Below are 19,881 nucleotides of genomic sequence, written 5' to 3'. Positions count from 1 at the left end.
TATGGAGCGGCAAAAGCGCCAGGTTTACTCCTCTTAGGCAATGCGTCGTCGCACTCTGTTGCCGGGTTGAAACTGAGCAATGTACGCGTTTACTTCCTCCCACCTAACACTACATCGAAACTCCAGCCGTTGGATGCTGGTATTATCGGGGCACTGAAACGAAGTTATCGCCGCCGTCAGCTTCAATACGCCCTCGACAAAGAAGAGGAAAGAGTTGATGGAGATATATACGCCGTAGACCAACTATTAGCAATGAAGTGGGTTAAGTCATGCTGGAAGGATCTTGACGGTGAATTGATATTGAACTGCTTCCGCCACACGGGTATTGTTTTGGGTAGGTCATCATCCCGTCGGTCTCGCAAAGACACCAAACAAATTATTCGCAACGATCTAATGGAATGCATGGCACGCCTACGGATTCGTAACCCCATGGACGTCGACGAGTTTGTCTGCAATCCTGCTGAGCAATAAACGGAGATCGAGTCGCTTACAACAGACGAACTTTTGAGCGAGGCAACGGATGATCTATTTCTCAGCACAACCAGTAACGGTCCTGAGCAGGAGGAAGAAGGCGGGGACGATGAAAGCGCAGTTATTTTCACCCCAAAGGAGAAAGTGGATGCCGTTCGATGCGTGCTTTTTCAGCTAGCGGATCACCCTGATATCGAGCAGAACCTCCTAAAAGGGCTTCGTTCACTCCAAGCGCGTGTGTGCAATGAACTCCGGGTCGAAGAGGAAGAATCTCTGAAGCAGACAGCGATTACAAGCTTGTTTCAACCCGAAACAGGCCGCGAATAGGCCGAAAAGCAGCATCAAATTCGGCCCGGTGGAGATATTACGTATAATCTTTAGAAGTTATCAATTAAGCTCCATACATTTTCTTGACTACGGATCGATGTTGTATCACATACAGCAGGATATAAAGTTTATCAATAATTATTTAGGACAGGGTGATCTGTACTGCTATTTTTAAATTTAAAACGGTTTAACGTTTACTAAACTAAACCGTTTAGTAAACGAAACGTCACCTCCCAAAATAGGAAGTGTTTTAGTGTCTCGGTTGACCCACAATAATCGTAGCGTGGCATTCCTACGCTCCAAAGTCAAACACCAGTGAATCGGCAGCTCCCAGCACACTACACTACAGTCGTGATCCCGCCTACGATTCCGCTAGAAATGCATCGTCAGCTTCTGGAACGCCTGCTGCTCGGCGTGTGCGCATGCCAACTGGCCGTCGAGTTCATATTGACCACGACTGGTGACATTGGATCAATCGCTGGTTGGTGCGTCGTCTCGTTACTGCTGATTTTGCATTCTCCACGACTCGAGCTCTCGCCGCTATATGCGTCGCTCTGTCTGTGCGTCCTCCGTCCGGTGCTACTCGCATCTACTACGCCTGCCACCTCCGCATCCTGGTCGCTACAGTTAACGTTTAAGGCCCTCAGCTCTATCTTTGTAGCTCTAGCTTGGGCCTCATCGCTCCTTTTCCCCTGGCCGGACTTCTCCCAGCTCTATGGTCCCTATCAGACCATCGGCTGCCGCTCGACGCGTCTGGGGGGCGTCGAATGCCGCGTCTTCTACCCGTCAACGGCCAATCTACAGTCTGAGACTAAGAAGCAAAGCACCAACCAGAACTTGGTGCCGTATCTACACCATGGCCGCCACCTAATGCAAGGACTGGGCGTTTTCTCCAAGATGCCGGCGTGGCTCTTTCACAACATGAACAACGCGCATCTCGCAGCTTTTCGAGACGCTCCAGTGGCACCACCTCCAGCCGGTTCAGACGGCTGGTCACTGGTCATCTTCAGTCATGGTCTCGCTGGGTCACTCGAGCTCTACTCATACGTGAACCAGCAGCTCGCAAGCCACGGAAATGTGGTTGTGGTGCCCAACCACTGCGACGGATCGGCTTGCGTCTGCAGTCCGGAGCCTGGCCGCATTGAGTATTACCAGCAGATCACATCAGAAGTACGGGACGACATTGACGGAGCAGGCTTTCGCTTCCGCAACGGACAACTGCAACAGCGTGTTAGTGAAGTGCGCGCAGTGCTGGATGCGATCAAGGAAGACGCTACAGCAGACAGCATATTTGGTCGCTGTGATTTGACCAATGTGAGTGTTGCTGGACATTCGTTTGGGGCGGCTACAGCGCTCAGTGCTGCACACCAAGACGAGCGATTCAAGAAGATGGTGCTGCTGGATGCGTGGATGGAGCCGCTGGATCATGACGTACGTGACGGACTGGGCCCGCATGTCCCTGCGCTGCATTTGATGTCGGAGCACTTCCTTCACTGGCGTCCCAATGCCGAGAGCACCGAGCGTCACGCGCGTGGATGTACCCATGCACAGTCACGCCTCACGTGGTTGCGTGATACGCGCCACAACAATTTCTCCGATATCCCCGTGTTTTCGCCGACTATTAACCGACTCCTCAAGTCTGCCGGTAAGATTGATCACTTTTACGCTCTCCAGGCTATCGGCCAGTTGTCCGCCGCCTTCTTGGCCGGCGATTTTGATGCCTGTGCGGCCGAATTTCCTGAACTAAACACTGCCACCACCGCTAAATAGGAGAACAAGACCAGCTTAGATGAATGGCGACGTTCTTGTAAATACTACTACTAGCAGGCCATTGCAATAGACTCCATTCCTTGTGCTTGGTGCTTTATGAAGCAAAGACTGACAACTAGCTGTTGATGCAACATATGGCTTCCCCATTTATTTACTTAACGACTGGTACAACGCAGTAGTCACACTCAGGCTACTCTATTTCTCCTTGGCACCGCACCACTTGACTTGGAACGGTGATGCCCTCATAGGCACAGCTCAACTGCGTGGGCACAGGAGCAGCTTGGATCACCAACTTAATCAACGCGAGTCACAGGTGCTGAACGCAACTCCGTCTTCTGCGAGCCCCGGCGAAGGAAAAAGTTCCTCACGTCGGTGATGGTACTGAGAAGCACAGGTAGTAGTAGCATGCCATTGAGTACACCACAGAGCACCACCATCATGTACATGCGGAAGTAGTACTTCTTGAACACACGCGAGTCGGCAAGAGTTAGCACACTGAGACCGATGACCTTGGTGATAGTGATACCGAAAATCACCGAAGTGAACACTTGACGCAGAGCATCGCGAGCACGCTCGTCACCCGTGCCTTGGGCCTTGGCGAAGAATCGAACGTAATGACCGCAGAACTCCACTGCAATACCAGCCGCAATAATCAAGTTCACAATCGACAGACCGTTCAGCATAATGTCCAGTGGCTGCATCAGACCCAGCACAAGCACCACGAGGTTCGTCGCCATCAATGCGATCGTCAGCGCATAGAAGACGCTGCCCAGATACAGCGTTGTGATCACGAAGATAGCCGCCAGCGCAAGACCGATCAGTCTGTAGGCGTCTTCAATCACAGTCAAGTACTGCTCGAAGTACACGTACGTTAGCGAGTACACCCAGATGTCGACGCCAGTCTTTTCGCTGATCCATTCGGCCGCGGCGAGGTTCTGCTTGTACGAGTCGATATAGCGCTGCTGCGTCGGGTTGGACGTACCCGTTACCATGTACGACCAAGCTGTGATCTCGTCACCGTAGCCACTGCTGTTGATCTTCACCGCAGGCGTCGAAGCATTGACAGTCGGAATAGGTTCATCGTCAATGCTGAACTGGCCACGGTAGATGGAGCCACCACCATACGAGCACGATGTACCAGCACTGGCCGTCGCGAACATACTGAAGAGCGACATGTACTGCGCCTCCGGTACAGGCGGCACAGTCACCGACGTAGCCAAACACGTGCCAGCTTCCGCACGCAGAGTTGTGTACGTGTCGTTGCCACTCTCGATCGGAACATACGCACCCTCGGAATCCACACGGCAGCACTCGCTGTCAGGGTTCACGAAGCCCCAGTAGTCGTCCATCCACGAGTACGTCGTACCGGGACTGATGTGAGTGACGGTTTTGTCGCCGTGGTTGGCCAGTGCGTTCATGATATTGGGGATCGAGTAGGTGCCGCAGATATCCTTCGACTTGCAGAAGATCGTCTCCACACTCTCATCGTTCAACGACCACTTCTCCGGGTTCCGTCCGTAGCCCGTTTCAACAATGAAGTACACAGGCACACCGGTTGCCAGGTACACGTCCAGCGCATTAAAGTATTCAATCATGTACGAGTCAGACGGCATCGCCTCCTTCTGCGGAAGTCCTTGGTCCAGTGACTCCATCGAATAGATCGACCATAAAGTCCATCCAAGGAAAGCCAACAGCACAACCAGCTTCACAAGTTTGTAGGTCAAGAACGACGCGTAGACGTCCACACAGTGGCCAAGAACATCGGTCAGCGTGCGGTTCTCTGGGGTTACAGAACGACGAACATCTTCCGGTGCAGGCGTCTTGGGCTCAAACGACACGAGAGGCTCTGCCGTCTGTTGAGTTTGTGGACCAGCGGCAGGTGCCTGAGACCTCACGTACGAGGCACGCTTGAAGATGATATCGTACTTGCCACTCAGTTCACGACGCTTGTCCAGAGTGAGAACAGAGAGGAACAAGGTCATCTGGAAGCAGAAGTTGATCGCCACAGCGCAACAGGCCATAGCTGCGAACCACAGCACCACAGGCATCGCAGAGATGGAACCGAAGGCAAAGGCCACCGATTCAGCCGCAGATGCCATGAAGATACTGGGACCAATGTACGCCAAACTCTCCGACACGATCGTCGTGGTGATTTCCTCAATCGCCTTCGGGTTGTGCTCAAGACCAACAAAGAGACTCGGTTGTTCACGACGCATCTGGTCCTCCTTCTCGGTCATAGCGTGAATGAGGAGGAAAATGTTGTCGACACCGATCGCCAACGACAGGAAAGGGACGACCTCCATAATAATTAGCTGAAGTTTGACTCCGAACCACATGTACAAGCCGATGGTCGACGCCACACCACACACGATACTCATGACACCGCAGAAACCAGCCACAATCTTGGACGAGATGAAGAACTCACGGCCGAACTTGATGCGGTTGATACCCAGAGAAATGTAGATGATCATCAGACAATAACTCAGCGCCACAGGACCCATACCGTTGCTAGATTCAGCATCCACCTCGTCTTGAACGGAGATCTCGGCGTAGAAGTAGACGTTAAACACCGAGTTGGACTCGGCCTCCTTCTTCATCGTCTTGATGTACTCACGCTCCCACTTGATCGCAGGCTCGTTCTTGTCATCGTCAGCGTAGTTGTAGTTCAGATACGAAGAAACAAAAGCAATCGAGTCCAGGAAGAGCGTGTAGTTGCTCTCAGCGCCGTCAGGGAATCCACCAAGGTATGTGTTGTACAGGTTCATGGGTGATCCGAACGTGGACAAACACGGACAATCACTCATAGTCGAGGGAAGCGAGTCGCCGTCCTCCAGAGCATTCTTCAACTCAGTGCAAAGCGCCACATCTGACGTCGTTGGAGAGTACAGACAATTACTAAAGTGCTCCAGTTCGAGGCCATATTTCTCGTAGAACTCAAAGTGCTCCATGTTGTTCTGGAAGTACTGAGTGATCGAGTTGATCGTACAGCCCGTACCCGTAGCCTTCCAGCAAATGTCGTCCAGGGTGATGGTCTCGCCATCATCCGAAGTGTAAACCACATTAGCAGCCACGTTCTGGACGCGGATAGCCTCCTTCAAGATGGCGGAACGGTAGATGTTGCCTCCGTCCTTGGGCACCATAATGAGCTGCTCCGAGCGGTAGAACGGGTTGAAGAGATCACCGTAGTGCTGGCGTTCCTGGTACGAGGTACTTGATGTGGATACCCACAACTTGATCGGATCCGTCTCGATTTCAATGTTGTACAGGCCAATACAGCAGACAGCGACAACGCACAACACGCAAGGGATGATCTTCTTCGGTCGGTTGCCAGTCGAGACAAACACCGCCCAATTACGCAGCTTGTTGGTCATGAGTTCGTCCAGATAACTCAGACGCTTGGTGTTCGTCTCCATTGCATGAGCAACACCATGAGCCTCGGGCGTGTACGGTCCGATCTGAGGCGTACCAGTGTGCGGGTTGGGAATGCGAGATCGCCGCTCACGACAGCCAGCGATAATGAAGCCCACGATCAATAGCAGAGCGCCAACTGCACCAAAGATCACAAGGAAGTAGTTTAGTGGCTCCCAGTCCGTCACTGGAATATTGGCAGCCAGATACGCGTTCAGCTCAGCCCACGTCGAGTCATCACCAGAGCCGGCGCTTCCGCTGCCTGAAGCTGAAGTCGCAACGGCACTGACAGCTCCATAACACGACTCAGTGTACGTGCGGTCGTCGTCGGAGCTCACGGCACACAGAGAGCCACAGACACCGACACAGGACGTCATTTTGTTGTTCATTGGCAGAATGCAGTTGGTCGCGTTCACATTGTCACAGTGACAGAACTCGGTCATCTGTGTGAGTTCGGGCATCTTGTCCATGGTTGTCACGTTGATCTGGAGTGGGGATCCGATACTGTTGTAGGCGTATTTGCCCATGTACTCCATGAGGCCGTAGCCGTCGTGGCAGTCCTGGTTCGGGTTACACAGCAGAGAGAAGGAGCTGTCGTCCTCGCAAAAGTCGTAGATATCTCGGATCCAGTCGTTGCCCACGTAGTACGTGAGTTCTTCCACGGCAGGGAACACGGCGTCTGCGTGTTCGTCATCTCCTCCCATGATACGAACCTCGTTGACGTCCAGGAAGAGACTGTTGTTGGGACTGCATGTCATCTGACAGAAAATGTTTCGTAGATTCTCCTTACAGGCCGAGCACAGACCGGGAATCATACGGACTTGTGTGGACAGACCTGTGTACTGGGACTCGGTACAGCAGAGCATGTCGTCGCCCTGGGCGATGGTCTGGTTGTAGAGTAGAGGGCAGTCCACTTCGAACTGCTCGCGGTTGGAGTCCGACCACTCGGAGAATTTGTTGGAGAAACCTGCGTCGTACGCGTCCTCGACAGACGTCGGGTAGTATCGGTTGGGGATAGCGGCACTAGGGGTCGTGACGTTCACGTAGGACGAGTCAAAGGCTACGCAGTGACCTGGGGCACGCACGAGGACGCCGAGCTCATGCACGAGCGCTGGGTCGTGGATGCATTCCTCCACTTTCGAGTAGCTGCACATGGTGAGCTGCGACCTGAGGTCGGCCAAGACAGTCGCGTTGTCAGCGAGTGTCCATGGCACGTAACTGGAGACGGACGAGGTGCCTGACGAGGCAGTAGCCGTGGCTGTGGCTGTAGTGCTGGTCGTCGCCGTCGTCGACGTTGATGTCGTTGTCTGAGCAACGACGCCGCCCATGGGCAGCAGCAGCGCCGCGAAGGTCGAGACGCGCATGGTCGAGCGGATTAATGTGTAGAAGGGAGAACTACCAGTGGAGAGCGGCAAACCCTAATCAGCCGAACGCTCTCGCAGCTTGCTCGATTGTCGGTAGATTTCAAACTGAGCTCTCTCGCGGGTGGATGGTAGTTGCAGCGACACACTCGGACAGTGAGCAGTGAATCCACGCCCATCCATGCAAAAGATTAAAAAGACGTTGATCAGCTTCCAAGCGAGATCAGAAGTGCGAGCGTCTGCGGATACTGCGCCTGCGACGTCGACTGAACACGGCTATGTCTGGATCCCATGTGCCACGCTGTGACCGCGACTTGGCCAGACGTCGGCCCTCCGTTTCATCTGCGTCTTGGAGACTTGGAGACGAACGGCTTGTCTCGCGACGGATTACTCACGAAACAAGATGGCAGACCACGGTGCGCCTGAATCAGGCCGCTACGCGAAAACGAGGACTCACTCCTGGTCGGAATGGATCCCCCCCCACCCGGCTCTCATGTGTGCACGGAACGCTGAGCATCATATTTGGAGTACATATAAATGGCGATCGGTTACCGGAAGCGATACAGTGTTGGTGGTGGTGACCCGCACGCTGGTCGGAAGCGAATCCGCAGCAGCGACTGCTACGACTGAAGCGGCCACGTCAGTCTGAGCGACAGCACCGCGCCAGCAAAATCGTCACTAGCAGTGCCAGGACATCACACAGCAGCAGTGCGATGATGCTTGATGGCGGTGGTGGTCGTGCTCGAACAGCGGCCATCTCAAGGTTACCGCGGGTGCGAGGATCGATTGAGCAGAGGGATTAAATCTATGATCGCAGAGGAACATCAACATTAAAAGACATTACACTCTTCTGCTGCTACTTGCACATGTACTACGTGCTCATTTTGTTCTCGTTCTCTCAGTTCGAAGTGGGCACATTCAGGATTCCAACGTGCCTTACCAAACAAGTCTTCTCTTGCAAGAGAAGACTTGGGTCCACTTCAAGGGAAATATGATGGGCAAACTGACACTGCTTGCTACAAGCGTGGATCCCGATTCATTTATATATCCAAGTTATATTCATAATTATAGAGCTAACATGGATACACTGTTGTCGTACAATTATCCATTTTACACTTACTTAAATATCCTTTCGGTGACGCTTTCTGAACCGAATCTGAACTTTGACATGTCTCTTCTGACTGCAATGAAGTTTTAGCCAATCAAATCATTTATCCAGAAGCTAAACGATTTGATTCGCTAAAACGTCTGACGTTTAGTACTTTTCGAAGTATTCACCATAACTTTTAAGTAATATTTAAAAATAGTAATAGTAATTATTACTACCATATTAGATCTGGTCTGATTCTGATAATTATTTGAGTTTTCAGAATCAGACCTGATCTGATTAGGTAACCGCGAACGGAAAATCTTGTTGTTCGTAAGCTGATGGCAGAAACTGATCCGTCTGAGGCACTTAGCATTACTAGAAGCCTTCTGAGCAAGAGCTTATTCGAATATAACAAGAACAAGCTCATGCAAGAAGCAGTAGCTCATTACCTCCCATTTTAAACACTTTCAAAATATCATTCAGGATGCCAAATCGTATTGTGAGTTCTACTCAAAATTGGACAGGACGGTTCTTTGAATGAATCTCCCCCAAATCGCCCAGCATTTACAATTACGTATACTGACCCGTTTAAGGACGAAATAAGATCATGACAAGTGGCAAGAAAAGACTTGGTGTTCTACTAATGACTTGGGTTTGTATTGTGAGTTCTACTCAAAACTGGATTGCACGATTGGTTAATCGCCCACGCTCAATGACCCATGCAATCGTTCAGCCTATCATAAATCATAAGGAAACATTACCGAAGATAGGTTTCAATTGCGGGCTGCAAAGCAGCGCGCACCAGCAACTTTTCCTGCATCAGCACGGCAATGGATCCTCAGTCTCACGTGTCGCTTGGGGTCGCAAGAGGCTTTCGATCAGCTGACACTTCGCCGGCGAATGGTGCGCGGAATGGCGCTCGCACGCGTGCATCGCCACATTCAGCTCGTGTATCGCCGTACCCTGAGCGCATTCGAACATCAACGGGAACACCACCACCTCCAGGACCAATACGACGGCGGACACCACCAGCCGTAACCGCCAGTGCACGCTCGAATCCAATTCCAGCGCCATCTACATCTCAACAGCCTACTCTCGGGGCAGCAAGGTCACCTGCAGCGTCAAGTCGAGCTAGGCGTTCTCCCTTCCCTAGTACAGCGAGTCAACCGCGGACTCCAAGTTCAGCACCACGCCGAGCGTCACCCCGAGCTGCATCGCCTATTGGTAGACCTGAACAGCAGCTACCAGCCTCTCCACTGAACGCAACATCGCATCAATATCAACTTGTGGTCCAACCTATCCTTAAAGCCACAATGAGCCAGCGAGATGCATCCGGGGAGTCGCTAAAGGACTTTGCGGTAAATGGATCGACGTTTCGGGAAATAGCCCACAAGTTATGGGAGCATTTTGGGCACCACGTGAAAGGGCGAGCTGTGAAACACAATGGAATTTGGTCACTTGAACCTCCTGCTGAAGACCAATGGCAAAAGATGATGCAGCTTAAACTCAATAAGCATCTTGTCGACAGCACCAAGACAGAGGCCGCCTGGAACTAGTGGCTTGTTTCGTCACGGGGTAAAACTGTCAAGCTTCTAATATTTAGGTACGGAATGGCAATTACTAAAGCGAAGGACTTGGATAATTTTGAGGCAACGTGTATCCGCCCACGAGAAACTGATCGTGCTGGAGCTACTGCTGAGGTTTCTCTTCGTGAAGTTGCAAACGAACTAGAAGCACATTGGGGGTCCAGGTTTCAAGCCACGACCGTAACGTGGAGACTGTGGGCAAACCATATAACCCGAAATCTAAACCGTTCGAACAGGAGGGAAAAACTTTTGCAGCCCCCACCAGTTTACATCGTTCAGTTGTTACGGGCTTCGGCTACGCAAGTGGAACAAAGGATGGCAAATCTTACTCGATCAGCTCGTATGGCTCAGGACTGTGTGGTTGGGTCGCTGGCTGCCTATGAAGCTCTGCATCAAGAATGGACTGCATTTGGTGAACGCTCACAACGAGACTGGGCTGCATTCGGTCAACGGTTAGCCGCTCACAAAGAAAACTTGACGTCAAAACAGAATGCGATTGATGCATTTCTGGGGGATCTGGAGCTGATACCTATTGCGGAGGTGGTTGACCCTCTTCCACTCATCGAGAATATTGACGACTTCGAGCACGCGGAGTAGCTAGTTCTCGGAGTCGTACTCGTAGTCGTTGCAGCCTTCTTGCTCTCTAAATCCTAATTCGTCTTCGTCGTTATCCGGTCTTAATTCCCTTCCCAGTATGTCTGGCACTTGCCGAGTCTCCGTCGATATAGGGCCATTAGGATCAAAGTATCCCTGGACCTTCCAGCCACAATGGTCAAACACTCTCGCCATACTAAACTCTTCGAAACGCTGGAAAGTCTGGACTGCAAACGGTAGAAGGTCTCTCTCGCTGCATTCATTATAGTGGCGCTGAAATGACCTTTTGACGTACCCGAATAAATACTTGATCGGGTTGAAGAATGGACAGTAAGCTGGAAGGAATATCGGTACAACACCAATGCTTCTGAGAAAGTGAACTATCTCGGGGTGACGATGTATTGAAGCACCGTCAAGGATCCACACAGAGTTAGAGCCTGGATAAAGCCGCACGTTATTGCGCTTCGCGTAGGCAAAGTCTCGACAGCTCTTGACAAATTCAATTCGATCAAATGTGCCTTGAGTATCAAAGTAGTCGATGATACCACGTACACCAATAAATGCCAATTTGGACACCGTTGGCTTCCGCTGAAAATCGCCCCTAATAGCGAGTTTTTGTCCCTTGAGCGAGTAGCCGCGTTTCCGGATCATCCCTCGATTGTCAAAAGAAACTTCATCCAGGAATACCAAGTTGTGATGGCACCAGTCGATCTGAGCTAGCTCCTCTACAAAACGGAAGATATCCCTTTCCTTGACATGCATTGCTCGCCTTTCAGTACCTTCCATGTCAATCCGAACTCGTGAATAATGCGCCAAACGGACGACTTTGAAATTGTGATGTTATGAGCTCGTACAAACGCGTCTTGAGCCTCGTCAAGATAGGAAAGAGGGTGTTTTGCGTAGTAGTCACAAATCCATGACCGGTGGGCGGCTGAAAACTTCCTTTCACTCGATTTTCCTGCTCGTTCAAACGTCCCTGAAGCCTCGTAGACGCGAATCCAGTTGCCTATCGTGGTGTCGGACTTGTTATAGATTCCAGCGAGCTCCTTGCGCGAATAACCAAGATTGTAGAAGCCGTATAAGCAGTGAAGTACCGTGTTGGGATGCGCATGTTGCTTGGTTACGGCGTCCTCCATGCTTCTGATGTGATCTAGCCTACAGTGTTGCACTACAAGGCTAGTAGCGTCAATAACACATCAATAAGATGAACTAGTTAAATAGAAGTGTGTGGATGGTATGCCTTGATAATAAAAGCGCTCACCTGGTTACAGAGAGCACCGCTACGGTACCGCAGAAGTTGATGCGTTCGCACTGGTTGTCCCCGCGCTCTGCTTGAAGAGCTTTAATGGAAAGCTGCTACTAGTAGATTTTGACCAATCACATCGAGCCGTTGATTGGGCTGGCGATTGACCAATCACCCTTGATGTCCAATTTTGACTGGAATTGACAATAAGAAGGCGATTGTCCTCCCGCTCCTCGAACAGACCCAAATCGGCAAATTTAGACGGAATTCACAATATTAAATATTAACTAAGACAGAAAATATTAAGGTCTTTACTGATTCCCTATCAACCAAAACGGGAGATCGAAAAATAGCCATTTTTGATCATCTATCGCGATATGTGAAATGATAAGCATTATTTATGGGAGTTGAACCTGTATTAGAATTTCCGAAGTTATTTTGCCGTTTTAATGCAAAACGTTACTAATCGACTTTAATATTTACAAAATTTAAAAATCAGATGCAAAGTATTAATAATTGATCTCATAGTACTATCATATAGTATTAGCAAATAAATTATCATTTGCTTCAATTGAGACGCAGTTGTTATCTTCTTGATGTCGTATTACTTGCAATCAACAATGCTTTTCTGTTCGTAAATCATCTTTCTCTGTCGATAAGCACTGTCGTCAATTCCATTAAATGGAACTGGCAATGATCTTTGTTGAGCACAGCAGCTACATGGACATGCATTAGAATGAGCTGTGCTTGCATGTTGTAGACGCACTCGGCATCACGTCGCCCCAGGCCGCTACTTGACGGTGAATTGTGAATATTAAATATTCACAATAATGGCAAGAAATTTTCTTGCCATAATTTCGTCTTCGTGCCATGTAGATATCGAGTAAAGCTGCTGGCGGGGTGTGTTTTTGTCGCTCGAACGTACTGGTGGAACTACCTGTGCACTAACATCAATGTCTGCTATCGTTTGTAGCCCATTCGTCGAGTGTTTATCGTCCTCTTCGTCGGGTAAGTTCGTACCCGCCCTTTTCCGCATTTCAAAAAATGAGGGCGGGAAGACACCCTCCATAAGATTATAAAATTATAAAATAAGCGATTCTCATGCTATCCGTTAATCGCAATGCCAGAATGGAGAGTGCAATCTCCAATTGAGGCATGCTCGAAGGCTCGACGACGCGGGTGATCATCCATCTGGACCTCGACTGCTTCTACGCGCAGGTGGAGCAGCGGCGTCTCCAGATCCCGGATGGGCAACCCGTTGCAGTGCAGCAGTGGGGGAGTCTACTGGCCGTCAACTACGAAGCGCGCAAGTTTGGCGTGAAGCGAGGTGGGATGCTGAACGTTGAATGTATCCTAGCAGACTACTCCTTAGCATTAACAGGAAGGATGCTGAGCTTTTAGGGGACTTTATCGACGACGCGAAAAAGAAATGCCCGCAGATTCACCTGGTATGTGTTGCCAACGTCCAATGTTCGCCGTTGATCAGCCTACAATACGCTTTTCCGTTATGCTGGATCATGAAGCTGACAGTCATTGCTTGCAGCCGCACGTAGATACATTGGGCGAGAATCGCAAGCCAGGACAGCCCTTCGACCGCACGCACCAAAAGGCCATCTTACGTAGGTATCGCGTCGCTAGTCGCGAAATCTTTGCCATTCTAGGCTCCGTGGTGTCGATTATCGAGAAGGCAAGCATCGATGAAGCGTTCATGGACGTCACCGATATGGCCAAGGAGAGACTTGCTCAGACGGTGAGAAAATGCGCTTGCTGCAGAGCTTAATACCGCATAACTCATGATGTTTTTGCTTCTTTTATTTGCCTCTTGTAGACTGCATTTTCGTCAGATTTCTGCCAGGACTCAGCCAACCACGATACGAAAGTATTTGGCATTGATTCAGAGGATAACAATGATGAAGATGCAACCGACAAGGACGATAGTTTGCAGGCGTTCCCTTTGACGGACAACGAGCGGCTATTGTGCATTGGTGCAGAGATCTCCCGCGAGATTCGCCATGCAGTCTACAGCAAGCTTGGCTACACTTGCTCAACGGGTATTGCAGGCAACAAGCTGCTTGCCAAATTGGCGTCTCCACTCAACAAGCCTAACGGTCAAGTTGTCGTGGCATCTCGCTTCGTTACGGATCTCATGAAGATTTTACCAATGCGGAAGATTCGAGGACTTGGCGGCAAACTTGGCAAGCAGCTCGAGAGTATTTATTCAAGTCTCGACTCCGGTGTTTCCGAACAAGGAGAAGGAGCTGAAGAAACATTCAAGAAGCTGACCGCGCACACTTTCCTGCAGCACTGTGGACTGGCTGAGTTGACTAAGCACGTGGGTCAAGAAACGGCTGCGTATGTTCACCGGATCTGCCAGGGCAATGACGATAATGAACCGGTGGAAGAGAAGAAGGTTCAATTGAAAATGTTCAGCTGCGTAAAGCAGTTCGACCAGCGCTCCGGGTCAGCATTGGTGCGTGTGGAGCAGCTCGAGTACTGGGTACGGCTGCTATGTGAGGAGGTGGTCGTGCGTTGCGAGGACGAGCGCATCGAGAACAAGCGCTTTCCGTCGCAGTTAACCATCCAGTTCATTCGTGCTAAACCTGGAGAGAAGTCACGTACGTACAAACTAGGGATCGCTCAGGACACGACGGTGGACGAGCTGTATACAGCAGCGATGAACGTGATGAGGCTCCACTTGGACAGCATGTTCCCCATGTCGACACTGATAATGAACGCCAAGAACTTCCACGATCTGGACTCACAAGCTGTGACCACCATCTCGAGTTTCTTCACGCGGACTGCGGAGCAAGCAACGCAGCGCATGGAGGAGGAAATCAAACAGTTTGCTGCCAAACGGGACAGGGACAGATCGCCCACGCGGAAGAGCAACAAGCAGAAGATATCAGCGTTCTTCGGGCCGTCAAGCAGCATCTGCAACGGCGATGACACAGAGGCAACGATCATCACTCCATCAGTGTCTGCAACTGCGCACTCGGACAGTGGCATCGAGGCCACTTCAACATGCACAGAAACTGCTTCGACGTCCGATCACTTTTGCGACGAGTGCAAGCGCGTCGTATCGGAGCCTCGAGCCGAGCATGCCGACTTCCACTTCGCGCTGAAGCTCAATCAGACGCAGCGCAACGAGGCGATGGCGAGTGCAGGAGCTTCGAGGAAAAAGGGGCCATTAGATGCATTCCTACGGCGATAGAGTGTTAAAAAGTATGGCTAAATGTGAAATATAGCTTTATAGAAGAAAACCACATGGAGTTTGTAAGAACTCTGTAGTAAACTTTCTGTTACTCTGTAGTAAACTTTCTGTTATAACCACATAAACAAAAGTAATTATTGTAAATATTACAACTCGAATAGAGATGACTTGACGCTGGAACGACGTATTGAAGCTTGCCATAATCCAGTAGGCGGCAATGGGGAGCGAAGAGGTGCCGCCGCTCTTCGCGATGGCTGTACGCTACCGCGCCGGGGACGACGTCAAGACGCCGTTCGGTCCTGGACGAGTGCGCGGCTGCAGCGACCGTAAGACGCACGTGGAGGTGGCGCTGACGAGTGGCGCCGTGCTGTACGCGAGGGTATGGTTCCCCATCTCGAAACTTACTCCTTTGGCTTTACAGTACGCTCAACTCTCTGATTCTCTGGTTTAGAGGGGCTGTCTGGTGCCAGAGCTGCGCATGCTGCAGTGTGGAGAGATCCCAAGACACACGAGAGTGATTGTCATGGCAGCAAAGGAGCCGCTGGAGGGCGTCGTGCTCAACTACATGTGAGAAATAACCCGTCAGACTGTAGGTTTTACTCTCACCTGACTGTTGCCACTATTTTACAGAGTGCCAGACCAGAAATACGAGGTGCGGATTGGAGACACAGAGGCTGAGGACAAGGATGCAGTTCAGGAGCACATGAAGTTGCTACCGGTACGACCGTATTGTCCACAGTAGTCTACAGGAGTGATTCTGACATAACACTACTGTTGTGTGTGTAATCTGACAGAAAGAGGAGCTTCGACTGGCCAACGAGACCCGCATCCGGACGAGTTTCGGGTTGGGAACCGTCACAGACTACAGAAACTCAAACGATTCCTATGCGGTGCAGTTGGACTGTGGCAGTATTGGCTATTTCCAAACCAAGGACGTCTCATGTGTCGACCTGAGACTCCTAGCCAAGGTCCCCAAACCTTTGTCTGCTGAGAGGATTTATGAAGAATTCCAGGGACGGATCACAAGGGACGACGCGAAGGTTTTGAGTCAAAGAGCAAAGCAGACGTATCACCTGCTTCAGGTTTTCTGCGAACAACACGCCGAGGCCATTTCATTCATCTCCACTAACGCATCTTACGGGGATCAGTACACTAGAGCGTTGGCTTCGTTGCTTGACCCCAGCTTTTCAGATGCCACGAAGCGCTTAAAGGATGCCGGTGGGAAGGAGTTAAAACGCTTGAAGGAGCTGGCAACGTCTGCGAAGTCGATGCTGGAGAGCGATCTGCTCGAAGGGAAGGACTCTGCTGCTTTCTTTGCAAAGGCAGCGAATGTCCTGAGCCAGTTGAAGAATAGCGAGGAGGTCAAGAACCTCCAGTCGAGTCTTCGTGAGAAGGCCAATGCTGAGTTATCTTCAGCACGGCAGAGACTCCTTTATCGGGGTAGCGAGTCGCAGCAGGCGACGTCGTCGCAAGAGGAGAAGAAGATCGTTCTGTCGGAGGTTTTACAGGTACTAGAGAGCAAAATGAACGCAGAAAAGCCTCGTTTGGAGGCTCTGAAGGCGTCTTTGGAGCACCAGACGTTGCAGTCAGAAGTCCTGGCGAAGATGCAGCAGCACGAGAGCGACTTGCTGAAGGCTCAGGAGACTATTGCTCGTCTTGAACAAATGGCGAGCAGGAAATTGGGCGTGAACTCGATAACCGACTTGGATCCAAGCGCGTTGGCACAAAAAGCTGAGGAATTGCTACCCAAACTGTCGTCAAATGCCGAAGTTTTGGTCCATGCATCGGAGAAATACTGGCTGCAGATGCAGCAGACAACACATGGCCAGACACTGATGAAAAAGGCCAAGGCTTTAGTGCAGTCAGTCGAAAACCCAGGCGAATTCTGCGATAATGTGACGAAGGCAATCGCTGAAGTCAAGCTGGACAAACTGGCAGAGTGGGGGAGCACCATGTCGAAGAACCGCGAGAAACGCCAGGAATTTGTGGACCGGATGAAAGATCACTGCTTGGATTTCTTGACGTCCGTGCTGCCAACCTTAAAGATTGACACCATCTCGGGTGTAGAAGACGACGTCGCGTACTCGATTTCCAACTTGGATTTGTCGAATTTCCGTGTCAAGAAGGAGCGAGTTAAAGTGCGAATGGGGACTGTAGTGGACGAGGAACTGTTCATGGTTAGAGCGACGCATCTGACGGCTCTACTCAAGGGATTTGACTGGACTTTCGAGCAGAAATATTTCCCTTATTTGCATGGCGGCGGCGTCGCGGATGCTGCGCTAAGTGGTGGAGTCATTTCTCTTGGCTTTAAAGCCGAAAAGAAAGTTGTGAACCAGGAGACGGGAGAGTTCAAGCCTGTGTTGGTGCTGAACTCGATGACGATTGAAATTCGACAAGAGCTTAAGCTCACTGTGCAAGGCAGTTGGTTTAGCGCAGTCTACAATATGCTAACGTCGCTGTTTGCTGAGCTGATTCGTGAATATCTGGCCAAGACGATGGAAACGAAGCTGCTCAAGCATATGATCAAGCTCCTTAGTACACTGAACAAGCAAATGGACGAGTATTGGCCGCTGATCTTCCAGCTACTCGACATCCGAATGGAAGATTTGCCCACTGCAAGCCCGTGGCGTGGCGCAAAGGAGGTGGAAATCCAGCCGCAAGAGCTGGAATGCACTTTTACAGAGCGGGGCTCTATTCCTTTTACGTTCACAAAGGGTGTACTGAACAAATACGTGGTCGTATCGCGCATTCTCGACGTCGACGCGTCATCTTCCAACCAGAACGAGTCGGACGACCATCATGATTTCCACTTGAAGGACGATTTAAAGCGCGTTCCCGTGGGCAGCAGCGTCTTGGCAGTCAATGGTTTATGCTGCAGTAAGTTGACAGTGGAGGAGCTGAGAGGACTACTGGAAACACTTCCTCTCCCATTCACAATGCGCTTTTCGTTACTTCCAGAAGATCCTGCCAAGAACCGACGCCAGCAGTTGAGGCCTCAGCCTGAGCTTACAACGTTTACGTTCCGTCAAGACGGTCCTTTTGGCTTACGACTGCGAGCTCGTCCTCTGGCCTCTTGTGGCGTAATAGTGGTGGGTTTCACTGCGTTAAAGGATGGTAAAAAGTGTCCAGCGGAACTCAGTGGCAAGATTCGAGTGGGACAACTCCTGACGAAGGTTAACAATGAAGATCTGCGCTTCAAGACGTTAGCAGAAGTGTTGGCTGTTCTTCGCGACTTGAAGAGTCGTCCAGTGACGATGCAGTTCGCCTCGAGTCCCGATGCCATCATAAAGCTGCGGGACTGGCCTCCTATGATCGAATTGGAGGACGCATCTTCCTTTGCGTGCGACGAAGATGACCCGCCGTCCACTGGCAGGAAATACGTGGTGTTGTCAGCGTTCGCACGTGTCCCGTCCTACGCTCAGCGGACTCATGTAGTGGAGAAAGGTGACGTACTGCTGCGAGTGAATGATATCCCGCTTACTGGTCCAGACTACGCCAATTTCGCTAATATTATGGAGACCCTGCGTGATATTGCCAACAAAAAGGAACCGATGCGAGCGGTATTTGTGAGTCGAGAGCAGTATATTGCTATACGTACAAAGCTCCAGCGACGTCTACTGGGCAGTAAAAGTGACGAAAACTCTGTCAAAAATGATGATAAAGAGGAGGAGCGAGCTGATTCTAAGAGAGACAGCGAGGATATAGATCAAGCTACTGCTATGGTTGGTGATGACGTTGTGGACATCCTGTCAGCGATTCCAACGAAGGAAATAATTTTTCCGAAGGCCCCACTGGGAATTTTGTTTGGCAACTGGAAGGACGAAGCGATTTTCATTCGAGCGTTTATCTCCAGCCCGGGACCGGCAGAGAGAACTGGTCTGCTTCGTCCCGGACACGCGATACTTCAAGTGTGCGGCCATGCCGTTCCGCGTGAGGCAACACCAGGTGTCATCGAGGAGATGATCATGAAAGTGACCATGGAGACGAAGATGCAGGGCGAGAATAAAAGCTCGGATGAGACTACTGCGACCAAAATCGAGAATGAGAAGAAACCGAAGTATACACTGACAGTGCGAGATCTTGAATTGGAGCAAGAATTGATGAAGTAGAGATAAAAAAAAATTAAAAAAAATTTGAAAGCAGGCAATCTCGACTAAGTTGCCGGGGTCACGGGACAAAAGGTGATGTTGAAGTGCTGTTGCTCTGGACAATTCTTGACGAAGGGAAGCGGAAGGAGTCCGGACACTCTGCGTACTGACACAAGAGCGAGCTGCAGGCGAAGGTTGCGTCCTCCTCTGGCGAAATCGGCTCGATCATGACTCCAACGTTGAAACCTTGTTTGCTGGTCTTCGTGGCACATGATTCGTAGCTCTCACAGCCCACAGCTCCTGGTGGGAGTGTGGTGATGTCGTACCCTATTTTGTTGTCTCCGTACGAGAACTCAACACCTGCAGCAGGAAACAACATTTTGTTAATGATTAGGAAAGCTAGCATTGAACAATTGAACAATTCCACCTACGTATAGCTTCATCGCTCGTGCCGTGTCGGTATACGGCGCTCTGGTCGATATCTTGATCACATCCAGAGGTTGGGACTCTGAATCCCCAGCATCAAGTCGGCATTTCGAATGATTGTCATACAAGTTGATCTCGAAAGCACATTGGTTTCTGAAGGTAACAGAAGCAGCGGAGGCGTTTCTGGCAGTAAGGAGGGATCCTAGGACTTGACACCAGAAAGTGAGAGCGCAGGTTCGCTTGGACATCATTTTTCACAGTTTTGCAGTGAAGAGAAAGTTGGAAAATGACAGCTTTACTGAAGAG

General features: G+C 50.6%; 8 protein-coding genes across 12 annotated transcripts; 5 read left to right on the top strand and 3 right to left on the bottom strand.

The window, feature by feature from the left end:
* Window positions 1-1,022: 1,022 nt before the first annotated feature.
* Window positions 1,023-2,703, top strand: PPTG_07423 (hypothetical protein). The gene has a single exon (XM_008901602.1). The coding sequence runs from the start codon at window positions 1,177-1,179 to the stop codon at window positions 2,566-2,568; it is 1,392 nt and encodes a 463-aa protein (XP_008899850.1). The 5' UTR covers window positions 1,023-1,176; the 3' UTR covers window positions 2,569-2,703.
* PPTG_07422 (hypothetical protein) lies at window positions 2,564-7,433 on the bottom strand. Its single transcript, XM_008901601.1, has one exon. It carries the CDS (start codon window positions 7,338-7,340, stop codon window positions 2,862-2,864), a length of 4,479 nt encoding a protein of 1,492 aa, XP_008899849.1. The 5' UTR covers window positions 7,341-7,433; the 3' UTR covers window positions 2,564-2,861.
* Window positions 7,434-7,874: 441 nt separating this feature from the next.
* Window positions 7,875-7,967, top strand: PPTG_22106 (hypothetical protein; the record flags this gene model as incomplete). Its single annotated transcript, XM_008901715.1, has 1 exon — window positions 7,875-7,967. One exon carries the CDS (start codon window positions 7,875-7,877, stop codon window positions 7,965-7,967), a length of 93 nt encoding a protein of 30 aa, XP_008899963.1.
* Window positions 7,968-9,246: 1,279 nt separating this feature from the next.
* Window positions 9,247-9,501, bottom strand: PPTG_22105 (hypothetical protein; the record flags this gene model as incomplete). The annotated part of the gene is made up of 1 exon (XM_008901714.1): window positions 9,247-9,501. One exon carries the CDS (start codon window positions 9,499-9,501, stop codon window positions 9,247-9,249), a length of 255 nt encoding a protein of 84 aa, XP_008899962.1.
* Window positions 9,502-10,328: 827 nt separating this feature from the next.
* PPTG_07421 (hypothetical protein) lies at window positions 10,329-10,610 on the top strand (the record flags this gene model as incomplete). The annotated part of the gene is made up of 1 exon (XM_008901600.1): window positions 10,329-10,610. One exon carries the CDS (start codon window positions 10,329-10,331, stop codon window positions 10,608-10,610), a length of 282 nt encoding a protein of 93 aa, XP_008899848.1.
* A 2,340-nt stretch (window positions 10,611-12,950) lies between these two features.
* Window positions 12,951-15,143, top strand: PPTG_07420 (hypothetical protein). 3 transcript variants are annotated; one of them, XM_008901597.1, is made up of 4 exons: window positions 12,951-13,177; window positions 13,252-13,298; window positions 13,394-13,600; window positions 13,679-15,143. In XM_008901597.1, the coding sequence occupies exons 1-4, from the start codon at window positions 13,006-13,008 to the stop codon at window positions 15,059-15,061; spliced, it is 1,809 nt and encodes a 602-aa protein (XP_008899845.1). In that variant the 5' UTR covers window positions 12,951-13,005; the 3' UTR covers window positions 15,062-15,143. The 3 variants fall into 3 exon arrangements, with proteins under 3 accessions (XP_008899845.1, XP_008899847.1, XP_008899846.1); XM_008901599.1 differs by having other exon boundaries at window positions 12,951-13,298; XM_008901598.1 differs by having other exon boundaries at window positions 12,951-13,600.
* Window positions 15,144-15,210: 67 nt separating this feature from the next.
* Window positions 15,211-19,629, top strand: PPTG_07419 (hypothetical protein). Of its 3 annotated transcripts, XM_008901594.1 has the most exons (4): window positions 15,211-15,440; window positions 15,513-15,628; window positions 15,692-15,779; window positions 15,856-19,629. In XM_008901594.1, the coding sequence occupies exons 1-4, from the start codon at window positions 15,279-15,281 to the stop codon at window positions 19,168-19,170; spliced, it is 3,681 nt and encodes a 1,226-aa protein (XP_008899842.1). In that variant the 5' UTR covers window positions 15,211-15,278; the 3' UTR covers window positions 19,171-19,629. The 3 variants fall into 3 exon arrangements, with proteins under 3 accessions (XP_008899842.1, XP_008899844.1, XP_008899843.1); XM_008901596.1 differs by having other exon boundaries at window positions 15,513-15,779; XM_008901595.1 differs by having other exon boundaries at window positions 15,211-15,628.
* On the bottom strand, window positions 19,229-19,528 carry PPTG_22104 (hypothetical protein; the record flags this gene model as incomplete). The annotated part of the gene is made up of 1 exon (XM_008901713.1): window positions 19,229-19,528. One exon carries the CDS (start codon window positions 19,526-19,528, stop codon window positions 19,229-19,231), a length of 300 nt encoding a protein of 99 aa, XP_008899961.1.
* Window positions 19,630-19,881: the final 252 nt, after the last annotated feature.

Source organism: Phytophthora parasitica, assembly GCF_000247585.1.
Source record: "Phytophthora parasitica INRA-310 unplaced genomic scaffold supercont2.11, whole genome shotgun sequence".
NCBI classification, from domain to species: domain Eukaryota; phylum Oomycota; class Peronosporomycetes; order Peronosporales; family Peronosporaceae; genus Phytophthora; species Phytophthora nicotianae.
Note: the sequence above shows the minus strand (reverse complement) of the source record. Positions and strands in the feature narration are given on the sequence as shown.

Excerpts from the sequence above, each read along its gene's own strand:
- PPTG_07423 (XM_008901602.1), top strand. The coding sequence starts at position 1,177 with ATGCATCGTCAGCTTCTGGAACGCCTGCTGCTCGGCGTGTGCGCATGC.
- PPTG_07422 (XM_008901601.1), bottom strand. The coding sequence starts at position 7,340 with ATGCGCGTCTCGACCTTCGCGGCGCTGCTGCTGCCCATGGGCGGCGTC.
- PPTG_07419 (XM_008901594.1), top strand. The coding sequence starts at position 15,279 with ATGGGGAGCGAAGAGGTGCCGCCGCTCTTCGCGATGGCTGTACGCTAC. Across the intron at positions 15,629-15,691 it reads GGCGTCGTGCTCAACTACAT|AGTGCCAGACCAGAAATACG; the intron begins GTGAGAAATAAC and ends ACTATTTTACAG. Across the intron at positions 15,780-15,855 it reads AGCACATGAAGTTGCTACCG|AAAGAGGAGCTTCGACTGGC; the intron begins GTACGACCGTAT and ends GTAATCTGACAG.
- PPTG_07420 (XM_008901597.1), top strand. The coding sequence starts at position 13,006 with ATGCTCGAAGGCTCGACGACGCGGGTGATCATCCATCTGGACCTCGAC. Across the intron at positions 13,178-13,251 it reads CAAGTTTGGCGTGAAGCGAG|GGGACTTTATCGACGACGCG; the intron begins GTGGGATGCTGA and ends CTGAGCTTTTAG. Across the intron at positions 13,299-13,393 it reads AATGCCCGCAGATTCACCTG|CCGCACGTAGATACATTGGG; the intron begins GTATGTGTTGCC and ends CATTGCTTGCAG.